The sequence below is a fragment of the Peromyscus leucopus genome, chromosome 5 (assembly GCF_004664715.2).
Source record: "Peromyscus leucopus breed LL Stock chromosome 5, UCI_PerLeu_2.1, whole genome shotgun sequence".
NCBI lineage: Eukaryota > Metazoa > Chordata > Mammalia > Rodentia > Cricetidae > Peromyscus > Peromyscus leucopus.
In genome coordinates this window covers 131,460,883-131,472,931 of record NC_051067.1, presented here as the reverse complement: position 1 = coordinate 131,472,931, position 12,049 = coordinate 131,460,883, and the positions used below count along the sequence as shown (strand labels likewise).

General features: G+C 44.2%; 1 protein-coding gene across 5 annotated transcripts in view; it reads right to left on the bottom strand.

The window, feature by feature from the left end:
• The window catches only part of Nrp1 (neuropilin 1), a 156,225-nt gene that overhangs the window by 82,506 nt on the left and 61,670 nt on the right, over window positions 1-12,049 (bottom strand). For all 5 annotated transcript variants that reach the window (XM_028887838.2, XM_028887840.2, XM_028887837.2 and 2 more), the window contains 2 exons: window positions 8,932-9,113; window positions 1,404-1,631 (listed from right to left, as the gene is read on the bottom strand). In XM_028887838.2, the coding sequence (XP_028743671.1) occupies window positions 1,404-1,631; window positions 8,932-9,113 (410 nt within the window). The remainder of the gene's footprint in view (window positions 1-1,403; window positions 1,632-8,931; window positions 9,114-12,049) is intronic.

Here is a 12,049-nt window from a genome sequence, read left to right as displayed (position 1 = left end):
ACATTCCAACTATTGTTACCACATTATTATAATGCTGTTTTCCTAATTATCAGATTGAATGCTTGGAAAACAATCAGTGCTATGTTTGGGAAAATCTCATCTAATGAAGGAGTTCATGTAAGTTCATTATAACCTTCTTCATAAGGTAAAAGAGAAAGAACAGATCAAACCAACGTTAACTCACTCATTTACTAAATGATAGTCAAAAGCTCCTCTAACACTAATATTTTTCTCTGCTGTTTACTGATAAAATGACTGGAATTTCAATGTCGTCTTCAAATACCATAAGCAGTTGCCTTCATATTCTACCTGCTCTCCACTCACAATGTATTTGGCTCAAGAACACTGTCCTGTCATTGTAACAGTGGCTGTACATCTGCAACTGCCAGCCACTGAGCCCTTCTGAGTAGCCCTTTCAAATACATGCAGCAGATTCTCCAGGGAATCTTAGCAGGAGACTGGGCTAAGAGCAATATCAGCAACATGGCTGCAACAAGTTCTTGATACTCCTCCCTTTGCTTAGAGTCTTCATTGTGGGAGCCCATTTTCAGTTTCCTCGTGACTTTACCCAGCAGGTCCGCATAGAGGATGATTAGGACCACGGACCTGAGTGCAGGTGTCTGAGATGGTTAGCACTTGGCTGTGCTGGGGGGGAGGTCTTTTGCTCCACCCCCTTGGCGTCTCTATAGATACCCTGGGGCAGAGACAGACAAGGCCATTGGAATAGGTTCCAGGCTCTCTCGAGGCTATCCTTTATTTTCTGTTTATCTCCACAATCTAAATCCTTCTATCTAATATTTCCCGCTGCTTGCACTCAAGAAAACTCTAGGGGACTGTGGGGTTGGTGGGTAAATGCCCTGCACTTCATGTGGATTTTTGTTTCACTTTCTAGTTCCCCAGAAAATTTCACAGATTTCTGCATGCCTACTTCCTCACCTCCTTCAAACCCATGCTCAAATGGTTCTGTCTTACTGTGGTCTGGCTTGACCATCCCATTTAGAATTTCAGCTACACCTCTCCTTCCTGATATTGTCATCCCTTAATTCTGCTCCACTCTCCCTCTCTTATTTCTAAAATGAGCGATTTGATGTCAATAATGTTTTAATAAACAGAAATAAGGTGGTTGGAAAAACTATGTATTGGTCCCCAGGCTGTCACAGAAATCACTCAGGACTTTGAACTAATTTTCTCTGCCTCCACTGCCTATGTACACAGTGACGGAGTTGGGACGTATCGTTGGGAAGGCCTTTCTAATCACAGAAATTCCATTCCTGCCCTTCACAGTTTCATTTTCTTTTCCCTTGTCATTACTGGCTATTTTTAAGAAATGATGTGTGCATTATGACATTTATAAAAGATTCCTCCTTTTTGAGGGATTTTTCCCAGCTGTTCTTAGATAGTACCTTCAGGGAATCCATCCCAGATCTCTAGCCGGTCGTATCGACAGAACATTCCTCCAGGAGGATTGGAGTCTTGCTCCAGGTCAAAACTTTCAAACTCCAGGATAATCTCAGACATCTTCGGTGCAAAGATGATGTAGGTACACTCCAAGCCGTTGGGGTATTTTTCAGGGAACCCCGGGGACTTTATCACTCCAGTAGGTGCTGTATAGTTCTGAGAACATTCGGGACCTGTGAGCAAGAGACAAAAGAGCACCATGAAAATTTCTCAACTGCACAAATAGTGAGGGGAGAAGGCAGAGGATTTCTAGGAGAAGTTCACCACAGTCATCGCCATCCTCGCCAGGCACTGCTCAGCCATTCCCTAACATCGACTGATGTGGTAAGTCAGGCTAAGGTTTACTGTGCTCATCATAGTGACCCATCTGTGTAGAGCCATTGAAAGGAATCTGCTGTTTCAGGCAAAAAAAAAAAAAAAAAAAAAAAAAAAAAAAAAAAAAAAAAAGGGGTGGGGGTGGGGGTGGGGGAGGGACAATATAAAATTATGTGAGAGCAATGAGTAAGTAAGCTGCAGAAATCTCGACAGAGCCCTAGAGAAATAATTACAGCCCCTTCAAGCTCAGATCTTTAAATCTCAAGGCTGACAGCCATTTATTGGTGAAATAGAACATTTACAGAGGCGAGGGAGAGGATTCAGCCCCGAGAGTTTGGGTTTCAGATTCCCCTGGCTGTGAGTCGGTCACTCTGCCAGATGTGACCTCTGTCTCTTTGACAAACTGAATGTGAAAGGGAATTCGTACATGGACCCCGGGTGACTTGACCCACTCTGAGCGGTGTTGACACAGGTGCGTGTCAACGTGTGGCAGTTAGGGAGGGCACCATAAACTGTGATTACAGCCCCGATGCTAGGCGTCACCTGATATCAACACTGACACTATCACCTTCCCCCAAGAATCAGCTGTGGTGCAGTACACCATCCTGAATGTGCTTGTTCCCAGGCATGTGCATAGAAGGTGCATATTTACAATGTGTGATTTTAATAGCTCTTCAGGGTTATCAAGACTCTGCAAACTGTGGTGATTTGTGATTGCAAAACAAGAGGAGGTGGGCATGGACTGCAGGCTGACCTTGCAGGCGCGTGAATGAGCAAGATTTCGGTCTATGGCCTCTAGTACCAAACGGGGCAGGGTTGTCTATGCAGCGGAAAAGCCATCTTTCCCTTGTGGCCACCATTGCTCTGATCTTCAAATAGACAAACTTAAGTAAAGCAGAGAAAATGGGACACCCCTTCCCTTTTAAAGATCTGTTTATTTTATTTTTATGTGTATGAGTGTTGGCCTGCATATATACACACCACAGGAGCACCTGGGGCCTACAAAGGTTGAATTATCCTGGAATGGTTGTGAACTACCATACCAATACTGGGAACCAAACCCGATTCCTCTGCAAGAGCAAAAAGTTCTCTTAACCACTGGGCCATCTCTCCAGCCTGGAAAATGGGATCTTTTGAATCTCAGTATTGAATCCGAGGACATTCAAGTCACCTTCTCTTTCCCTGTCTAGCTGTGACTCACAGGCCAATGTAAGAATTCCAAGAGCTGGTGAAATAAGGTGAAATAAGTCAAGACTGTTTCTTTCATCTTGGTGTGCATGTGCACATGTCTGTGTATGCAAGTGCATGTGAGCATGCATGCAGTGGCTAGAGGATGCTACCCACCTGGATGTTTTGAGACAGGGCCTCTCACTCTTACCTGGAGCTCCCCTGGGCTTCACAGATTAGCTAGTCTGGCTGACCAATGACCTGAATCTGCTTCCCCAAGCATGTTACATCACACCAACATTTTACTTGGGTGTTGGGGATTGAACTCAGGTCCTCATACATGTAGGCCAAGTACTTTTCTGACTGAGCCATCTGCCTGGTCTGACTGTTCTGAACTGAGTAGTCTTCTGAAGTGCCCAGTGACTTGAAGTAACTTCTTAGACATCAAAGCAGATGGTTTTAGTGGCTCAGGTCAATAAGCCTAGTTTCTACCTGAGGCTCTGGCAGCTCTTGAGAGGAAAGTTGGCTGGCTAACCTCTGACTTAGCACAGTTCAGGAGTGGAGGAGAACAGGCCTTGTTATTGGTACTGAACACACCTGGCCTTCCAGGGTGATCTGGCTTGTTAAGAATGTACCCCAAACCTTCTTACATGGGGCTCACACTGCTCTGCTCGGCCTCTGCATGTTAACCCATTTGATTATGGCTGAAACCTCTTGGCCCTCTTGTATTGTGACAGGTTAGTTTTAAGTAAAGGGTTTCACTCCATTCTGGATGCTCTGGAGCGTCTAAGATGACAGTGATAATGCCAAGTTGAGTCACTAATTCACAAGTTATGTATGGAATATATACATACCTGTCTATCATATACCATAACTACATATCAATATATCATGTATTGTTGTAGTAATTTATAGTCACATAGTTAATATATAATAAATGTGTGTATTTATATGCTATATAATATATGATATATGATGTTGGCAATCTAAGAATTTTACTTCCAAGATGCAATGTGTCTTGATGTCTCAACCTCCTCTCTGGGGAAGAAACACCTTGGTTAGGTCTTCAAAGGCAAGGTGCACAGACAGCCCTAAGGAAGGCATTAATACCTTCTCCCGGGAAAGGTTAGCATGCCCAGATGACATTATGGTTCAATGAGACAAAAAAAAGCAGGCTGAGCATTGATTCCACTTGCAGAACTGCACAATTTTCAACATTTCCACGGTGTCTGGCCATACCACGTAAAACTGGAAGTGATCCCAGGCTGAGTATGGCTTGATATATGGCAGAGAAATCCTAAGGGGTGATGGGAGAGAACTGGGCTGAGTGCCAGAAGATGTGGGCTCCATTTCTGCCTTGGCTACTGACACCCCGTGGAGCCTCAGGTGGTCTCTGAGCCTTCCTTGTCCTCATGGACCCCAAGCTTTGAATTTGAATATAAAAGAATAATAATTTCTTATTTTCTCTACTTATATACCAAAAAGAAAATTTTTGTTTTGGTTTGGTTTTTGGAGACAGGGCCTTGGGGAACCTAGACTGGCCTGGGACTTGCTTTGTAGCTGAGGATGACATTGACCTTCTTGTCTTCTTGTCTTCATCTTTCAAGAGGGCTCTGTGCATACGCTCTACCAACTGAGCCACACCCCCAGGCTCCAAAGGGTTGGTTTTGTTATTGTTTTTAATGTTTTTTACTGTTATAAATGTTTGCCCCATTGAAAAAGTGTCTTCTCCAAAGGGCAGGGCAGTGGCAGGAGAGGGCTCGGGACCTTCAAAGGGGCTCCCAAGGCTGAGCAGGAGTGAGGCCAGCCTGGAGGGGGGGGTGGCAAGGGGGCAGTGCTGGCGAACACAAATCCTGAGGTGTGCCAATCTCTGGCTATGACTTGGAAGATGACAAGTACCTAGTATGGCTGCAAAAAGTCACATCTGGATGTTGATGATAAAGGGGATGGACAACTGTAATAGCTAAGGTGTTTTCTTGGGGTTACAGTTAGGGTCCCCTATTTCCCAGGAGTTTAGCCTTAAACTCCTCGTAGCTGAGGATGTTGGTGAAATTCTGCTACTCCTGCCTGCACTGACCACACAATAGAATTATAGGAGAGTATTACCATGCCTAGTCTATTTGGTGTTGGGGGTGGAGCCCAGGAGTTCCTGCATGGTAGGCAGGCACTCAACCAACCTAGTAACATCCCTCTCTGAGCCTTGTTAAATATATAAACCTTTATTACATAGTACCAACACTCAGCCCCTGACACTGAGGTCCATAGAAACTGGCCCAACCTCCTTCATCAGTAGGACCAGTGGCCCAGGCCAACAGATAGAATAAAGGAAGTGTGACCAGCTAGAGGTATGGGTGTCCCAGAGAAGTTTCTTTAGGTGAATGTTGGGCTAGTGGCCCAACGTTCCAACATCAGGGAGAACAGATGTAAGAGAAAATAGGGGTTCTGGGGAGAGAGTCAGGGTGGTCTAGGGTGACCAGGGGAGAAGCAAAGTGGTGCCAAGGCTACCAGGCAGGACAGTCCTGTCCTCAGCTCTTGGGATTTGAATGGCAAATTCTCATAATTGTAACCCATTGCCTGAAAACTTCAAAGCCAGCATCTAAAAAATTAATTTCCTGGTTGCATTAAACTATGATCAGTATAATCCATGTGTTTTCCAGAAACTTCTGAAGTTGCTGAGCCCTGAAAGAAGTGCTGAGTTTTCAAAAGATCAGTAACCCATGAGTTCTGTATCATTATATGACTTCTGAGGAATAATGTATATTTATGCAGGTATTTTGTGAATATTTTGATACAAAATATATGTGCAGTAATGGAAAAGTGGGTTTCTGCATTTCTCAAATAGAAGCAACAGTGTTGGGAAATGAAGCAAATTTTACATGAGGAAACTTGAAGCTATTAAGGGAAACATTGGTAAATGTAATATATGAGTATACAGTATGCTTGTACACACACAGACATTCTGTGTACTGTATACAGTGTATGCATAGAGGACAACCTGGGCATGTGCATAGAAAAAAAGTCAGGTTACCTAGGAATGTGTCGTGAGAAGAGAGATTGGAATCAGGTTTCCTAAAAGGCCAAGTGCATCCTGGAAGGCCACTGAGGCTTGAAGGAATCAGCTCATCTGTACTTGCTATGACAGTGCTCACTGAGGAAAAGTCAGTGGACAGGCGCTAGAATGACATGTTTCTATTCCACCTGGTTCCACATGCCCACGCTGGCTTCCACTGACCGGGCAACTGATGTGCCAACCAACCACCACTAGGCGGTGGCAGAAGTAAAATTCACACTTTGACCACAGCATAGTCCTGGAGCAGGATGCCCATTGGAGTAGGTGACCGTTGAAGGTAGACAAGGACAAGGGATGCCTAGGCCCTGTCCAGCATCCAGCAGGACTGAATTTAACCCACCAGGCAAGAGGCCAGGGACGGGTTCTAATGACAGGCTTGACGACTCATGGGGAGGTATCGAATAGGATTAAGCTACATTGGCAAGATCACAATTTTAGTCTATTTGGTGGTTATAGCTGTGCACCTGGAAGGAGTTTGTGATTGTCTGTCTGTTATAGGAAACTGAAGAGAACAATTCCAGGGAGGATACACGACAGGGAACAGAGAGTACACTAACAGTGCTGTGGGCTGTGGCCTCTGATGGAGAAGGATGAAGAACTTTGTACATGTCAGCAACCTCTCCTAATCCCTCTGCCTCTCCCTCCTCCCCATCACATCTCTCTCCACTAGCTTTGGGTCTTCTAGAAGTATTGAAAATGAAAGTCTATTCTTACTCCTTTTCTGACACCTATTGCCTTTGATGATACCCTAGGCAAGAAAGAAAGCCCATGTGAATGTATGTGTGGGCACATGCAGACATGCAATACCCTTGGAATAACAAGGACTAACAAGTCATACAACTTCCAATGCAAAAACACTTGGATCTCTGTAATCATGGGTCCACCCTGATGTGGTTCGTAAACTATCAGTTATACTCTAAGTATGTGCTTATATTAATTTCTGTCTGTCTCCGTCTTTCTGTCTCTATCCATCTGTCTGTCTCTATCTCTTTCTGTGTATGTGTGTGTGGAGGGCATATGTATGTATAGGCACAATCTTAGGTGTTATTCTTTTTTTTTTTTTTGAGACAAGGTCTCTCACTAGCTCATTAAGTAGGCTAGGACAGCTGGACAGCTGGGATCCTACTTCTCCAGCTCCCCAGTGCTAGGATTACAGACACATACTGCCACACTTTGCTTTTTACATGTCTGCTAGGGGTCCAGCTCAGGTCTTCATGCCTTCAAGAAGCACTTCACTGTTTGCCCAGCCCTCTGCTCACATAAAATTATGCAGAAAGTTCTTTCTACATGAGGCAGACATCTATGAAATGTAAAGAAGTCATACTGATGCTTCCCAAACTCCCAGTGGCTCTTCTTCCCATGGCTCAGCCATCGCTGACCTGGAATTCCTTAGGTTTTTGACACTGTTGTGACTAGATTTCTTTTTTTATTTAAACAAGCACTTTCTCCTGTATTTCAGAACAATGTGTTTCAAACTTAAGCCACTGTTGGTGGATTGTCAAGAAATTCAGGCCGACTTAAAAATGTAAATAACAGAAACAAAAGTTAATGCAAGAGGAATCTGCAGTAGTTTCCAGATACCTCACAGTGTTTATGTGCTAACCTGTTCCAGACTGGATCTGGAATATTTCCAGCTTGGTCTTATGTGAAAGTCTTTAGGTCAGTGGTTCTCAACCTGTTGGTCTTCACCCCTCTGGGGGTCAAACAATCCTCTCACAGGAGTGGCCTAAGACCATTGGAAAACATAGATATCTACATTATGATTCAAAACAGTAACAAAATTACAGTTATGAAGTAGCAATGAAAATAATGTTATGGTTGGGGTCACCACACCATGAGGCACTATATTAAAGGGTTGCAGTATGAGGAAGGTTGAGACTCATTGCTCTAGGCAGTACTGCATATTGGGAAGTCATCCAGTCATTTTTGGAGGGGGCAGATATCTTTGAAAGTGCTTGTAAGATGGTAAACTTTCTCTTTTTTTTTTTTTTTCAAGTCCTGGCCATAGTTCCTCAAAACTAGAAGCCTATGAGCTGTCAGATGAATGAGAGGAATATGCTAACCATAGATTTAAGGTAACAGGGACTAACTAATTCCCCTTGACACAAAAGAAGGCAAACTGCCGGGTGGCGGTGGCGCACGCCTTTAATCCCAGCACTCCAAAGGAGGCAGAACCAGGCGGATCTCTGTGAGTTGGAGGCCAGCCTGATGTATGGGGCCACACACTTGTGATCTTCCTACCTAGAAGGAGGGGCAGGACTATCAAAAGTTGAAGGTCATTCTCAGCTACATAGCAAGTTAGAGACTAACTTGGCTTATAGATCTTGGAGGGGGCCGGAGGGAGATGGAGAAGGAGAGAGAATGTATTAAACTCCAGCAGTATTTTAGCTTATTTCTGAAAAAGATAAGAATCAATACTTTTCAGTATTCAGAATTCAATGTGATGCATTGAATTTAAATAGTCAACACACATTGGGGTGACACCATTATTTTTTTTTTAAATTTCTGAGTACTTTTGATCCATTTTAAACATATTTTTGCCATATCACGGGTATATTTTCTTTACTGAAAATATTTTCCAATATTTCTTTCTTTCTTTTTTTTAAAAAGATTTATTTATTATGTGTACAATGTTCTGCCTGCATGTATGTCTACAGGCCAGAAGAGGGCACCAGGTCTCATTACAGATGGTTGTGAGCTACCACGTGGTTGCTGGGGATTGAACTCAGGACCTCTGGAGGAGCAGCTAGTGCTCTTAACCGCTGAGACATCTCCCCAACATTTCTTTAAGGGAAAAAAATTTCAGTTCTTTATGAAAGGATGAAATCATGACCGTCATCTTTTTTTTCACATGATTTTTTGGGAAATCAAACAACACAAAGACCCATTTAGTCATTCTTGTTCTTATGTAAGTTACTTACCTCGTTTGAAGATTTCATAACGGATGGAAAACCCTGCCCCATGCGTCTCATAGTCAGAGACAAATTTGATGAAGAGGAAGGGCCCTGTAGACACCACAGGAGAAGGTGCGATCTTCCCACAGAACTTGCCCCACAGGCGACCGCTATCATTCTCTCCATCAATCACCTCCACGTAGTCATACCTTGCAAACAAGAACGGGAGGTATGGTGAGGTGGAGAGAAAGGTCCTTTCGACTCCAAAACTGGAGAAACCTAACATCTGGTATGGTCTGTCAAGGGGAAAAAATGCACCATCTGCATTTACCACTGCTTAGCATAGAGGGAGGAAACATAGAGTGAAATGCAATAATTAAAATGGACCGCATTGCCTGTGCACATTATCAACAGCACAGAACCATTAAGAAGAATGGTGTCCATTATACTTGCAGACAATGTCAGTTAAAGTAACCAATTAACAAGAAAAAGCAAACTCTCTGAAGCACAATTCTCTATTATTAAGTAGTGTTGCTTTGTCTGTGGTAGGGGTGTCCTGTGCATAATGCGGGGCATTCTTTTCAAACTGCGAGGTTCTCTTATGAATTCAGAATGTCTCCTTGGCTAGAGTGCCCCATGAACAATACTTTGATTTCTGTGAGCGACCTTCTAAACATATGGCCACGGAATAATAAACAGATTCTTCACTATTTAACGCCATTCTGCCCTACTCCAGTCTTCTGAGAAAGGACTCTCTCTGTAACCACATTCAGTGGCTGAGACAGAATACCTCCCCCCGCCCCCCCAGCCCACACTTATGTCACAAAGCGTGATTTAAAGTCTGCAAGAAAAGGGGGGGGGGATGTAAAATTGGAAAGTAACTTTGTTTATACTCGCTGGTCAGAATCCTTAAAGGGATATTGTTGGGAAAAGAAACAACACAACCGTGAAATCAAGGAAAACCCAGGCTTGATAATCATACTGATGGGACCAGTGATAAAGGGTCACACCTGGTTAATGTGCGCTCGGCGTACAGGGATCTTTACAAGACAGAAAATCATCAACAGGAGACACAAGGTGTCCGGGAGAAGAATGGGGAGGTTTTCATTCGTCTGAGGTTACAGTTCTTAGTGTTCTGCTTTTGTCTTCCTTCTTTTTTAAAAACGTGTGTGTATGTGTGTGTGTGTGTGTGTGTGTGTGTGTGTGTGTGTGTGTGTGTGTTCGTGCAGGGGAGTATGTGTATGTGTGTGTGGAGGTCAGAGGTCAACACTGGCTATCTTTCTTTAAGAGCTCTCCACCTCATTTTTTGAAACAAGGTTTGCCGATCAGGCTGGACTGGCTGGGCAGTGAACGAGCCAGGGACCCTCATCTTTACCTCCCAGTGCAAGTGCTTAGAGATGCATACTGCCACGCCTGGCTTTGTATGGAGTTGCTGGGAATTAAAGCTCAGGACGTCGTGCCTGTGCAGTAAGTCCTATACCGAATAAACTCCAGCCCTTTCGTTCTTGTTATTTACCAAGCCACCTGGGAGACTGACAATCCTGATTTGTCTTATTTTTTTCTCCTAGAATTCACATGTAACCATTGCAACCCATTTATTTCAAACCTTAACTTGCTTTTAAAATCCTGGAACATATTCATTTCAGGCCTGGCTAAAATATGTCAGTCACATAAACTGTATTTGGCAATTTAAAAGAAATCAAGTGGGGGGAAATCTTCATGATGACCACGCAGTCGTTAACAGAACTGCCAGGACCCATGACTTATGTCTATGGAAAACCCCAGGAGACAATCACCAGGATGACATCACTGCTTAGAGTGGACAGCTCAAGGCTCTTTAAATTAAAGATGACATTACCTCATCAGTTAAAATTGTCTGCCAGCTTTGTGTATATCAAGGAGAAAATAAAGCTGGCATTGATGGAGCTAAGCATTAACATATGTGAATTATTGTCCAAACACCATTTCCCTTGTTGAGTCTGTTGTTTCCAGAAGTAATCACGGGGCCAGCTCACACCTCCACTATCACTGACCCTTTGTGAAATGTGGAAACACACAGACGGATTGTCTCTTTCTCCACCCTGGCAGAAATGCTCTCTATTTAAAAGATAAAGGGGGTGGGGATGCAGGCAAGGGAGAGGGAGGAGGAGAAAAATATATTTAAAACCGTAACCAACTTTCAGAGGTAACAGTAGCCCTGGAAGAACAAGCCTGGACCCACCACAGCCTCCCTAGCAGCCTTTATGGAGGGATTCCTTTCATGTACCACTCCGCTGACAAGAGAGGCCTGTAGACTCTGCCCTGCGCTTTCTTATAACCTAACTGTGATTTGAACTGCTTGCTGTGTTTGGTCTGGCCGCCGCCGCACACCCGCTTTGCAATATAAGCTTTCACTCCGATCTTGACACGGTATGAATACTAAGCAACTAAATCCTGGTGCGCGCTGCCTTTGGGTCAGGCCCTGTGAAGAAGGAAGGACATTCTGTGGGACAGGCTTTCTCTCAGGTATCAGAGTGCTCAGCTAAGTATTGCTAGGGAGTCTCAGGAGGGGGGGGGGGGAGAGCTAGTATTTTAATTCATATAGTCTCTGATAGTAAATACCAGACCCTCCCCTTGGCAACCGTAAAAGCTATTTTTAAAAGTGTGAGGGGTGTGAATTAGAATCCCTTCCCAGCAAGAGATAAGCCATAGCCAGTGCCAATTTTAGGAAATTGAGTTATTCAGGGATACTACAGTCACATTTGGGTGCTGAAGGCTGCTAGCATTTTAGTACTCCCTTCAAAGTACTATCCAATCAGGTCCCAAGGAATATAGGGAAGAGGCTTTCTTGCACACATTCAGAAGAGTGGATCCTGCCCAAGTTGTAAGAAAAGTAGCACCAAAGGAGTACAGAGGAAGCAGCTTGCGTCTCCCTCTAGAGCTGACAGCAGCCTCGTTCCCCACCATTCTCCCTCAGACACCATGCCCAGAATGCAGCTGGTGGGCCAGCTTCCTTCCCTGGAACACCAAGGCAACTCACCCAGCTCTCACTGGCCCTGTGCCCAGGATCCTAAGTTTGCAAATTTCGACACTCCCTCCCATCACCACCCCCTCTCCGCCCCCCAAAAGGCTGTGCATTTGCTCTGCGGCTGCCAGGGAAGCAAAC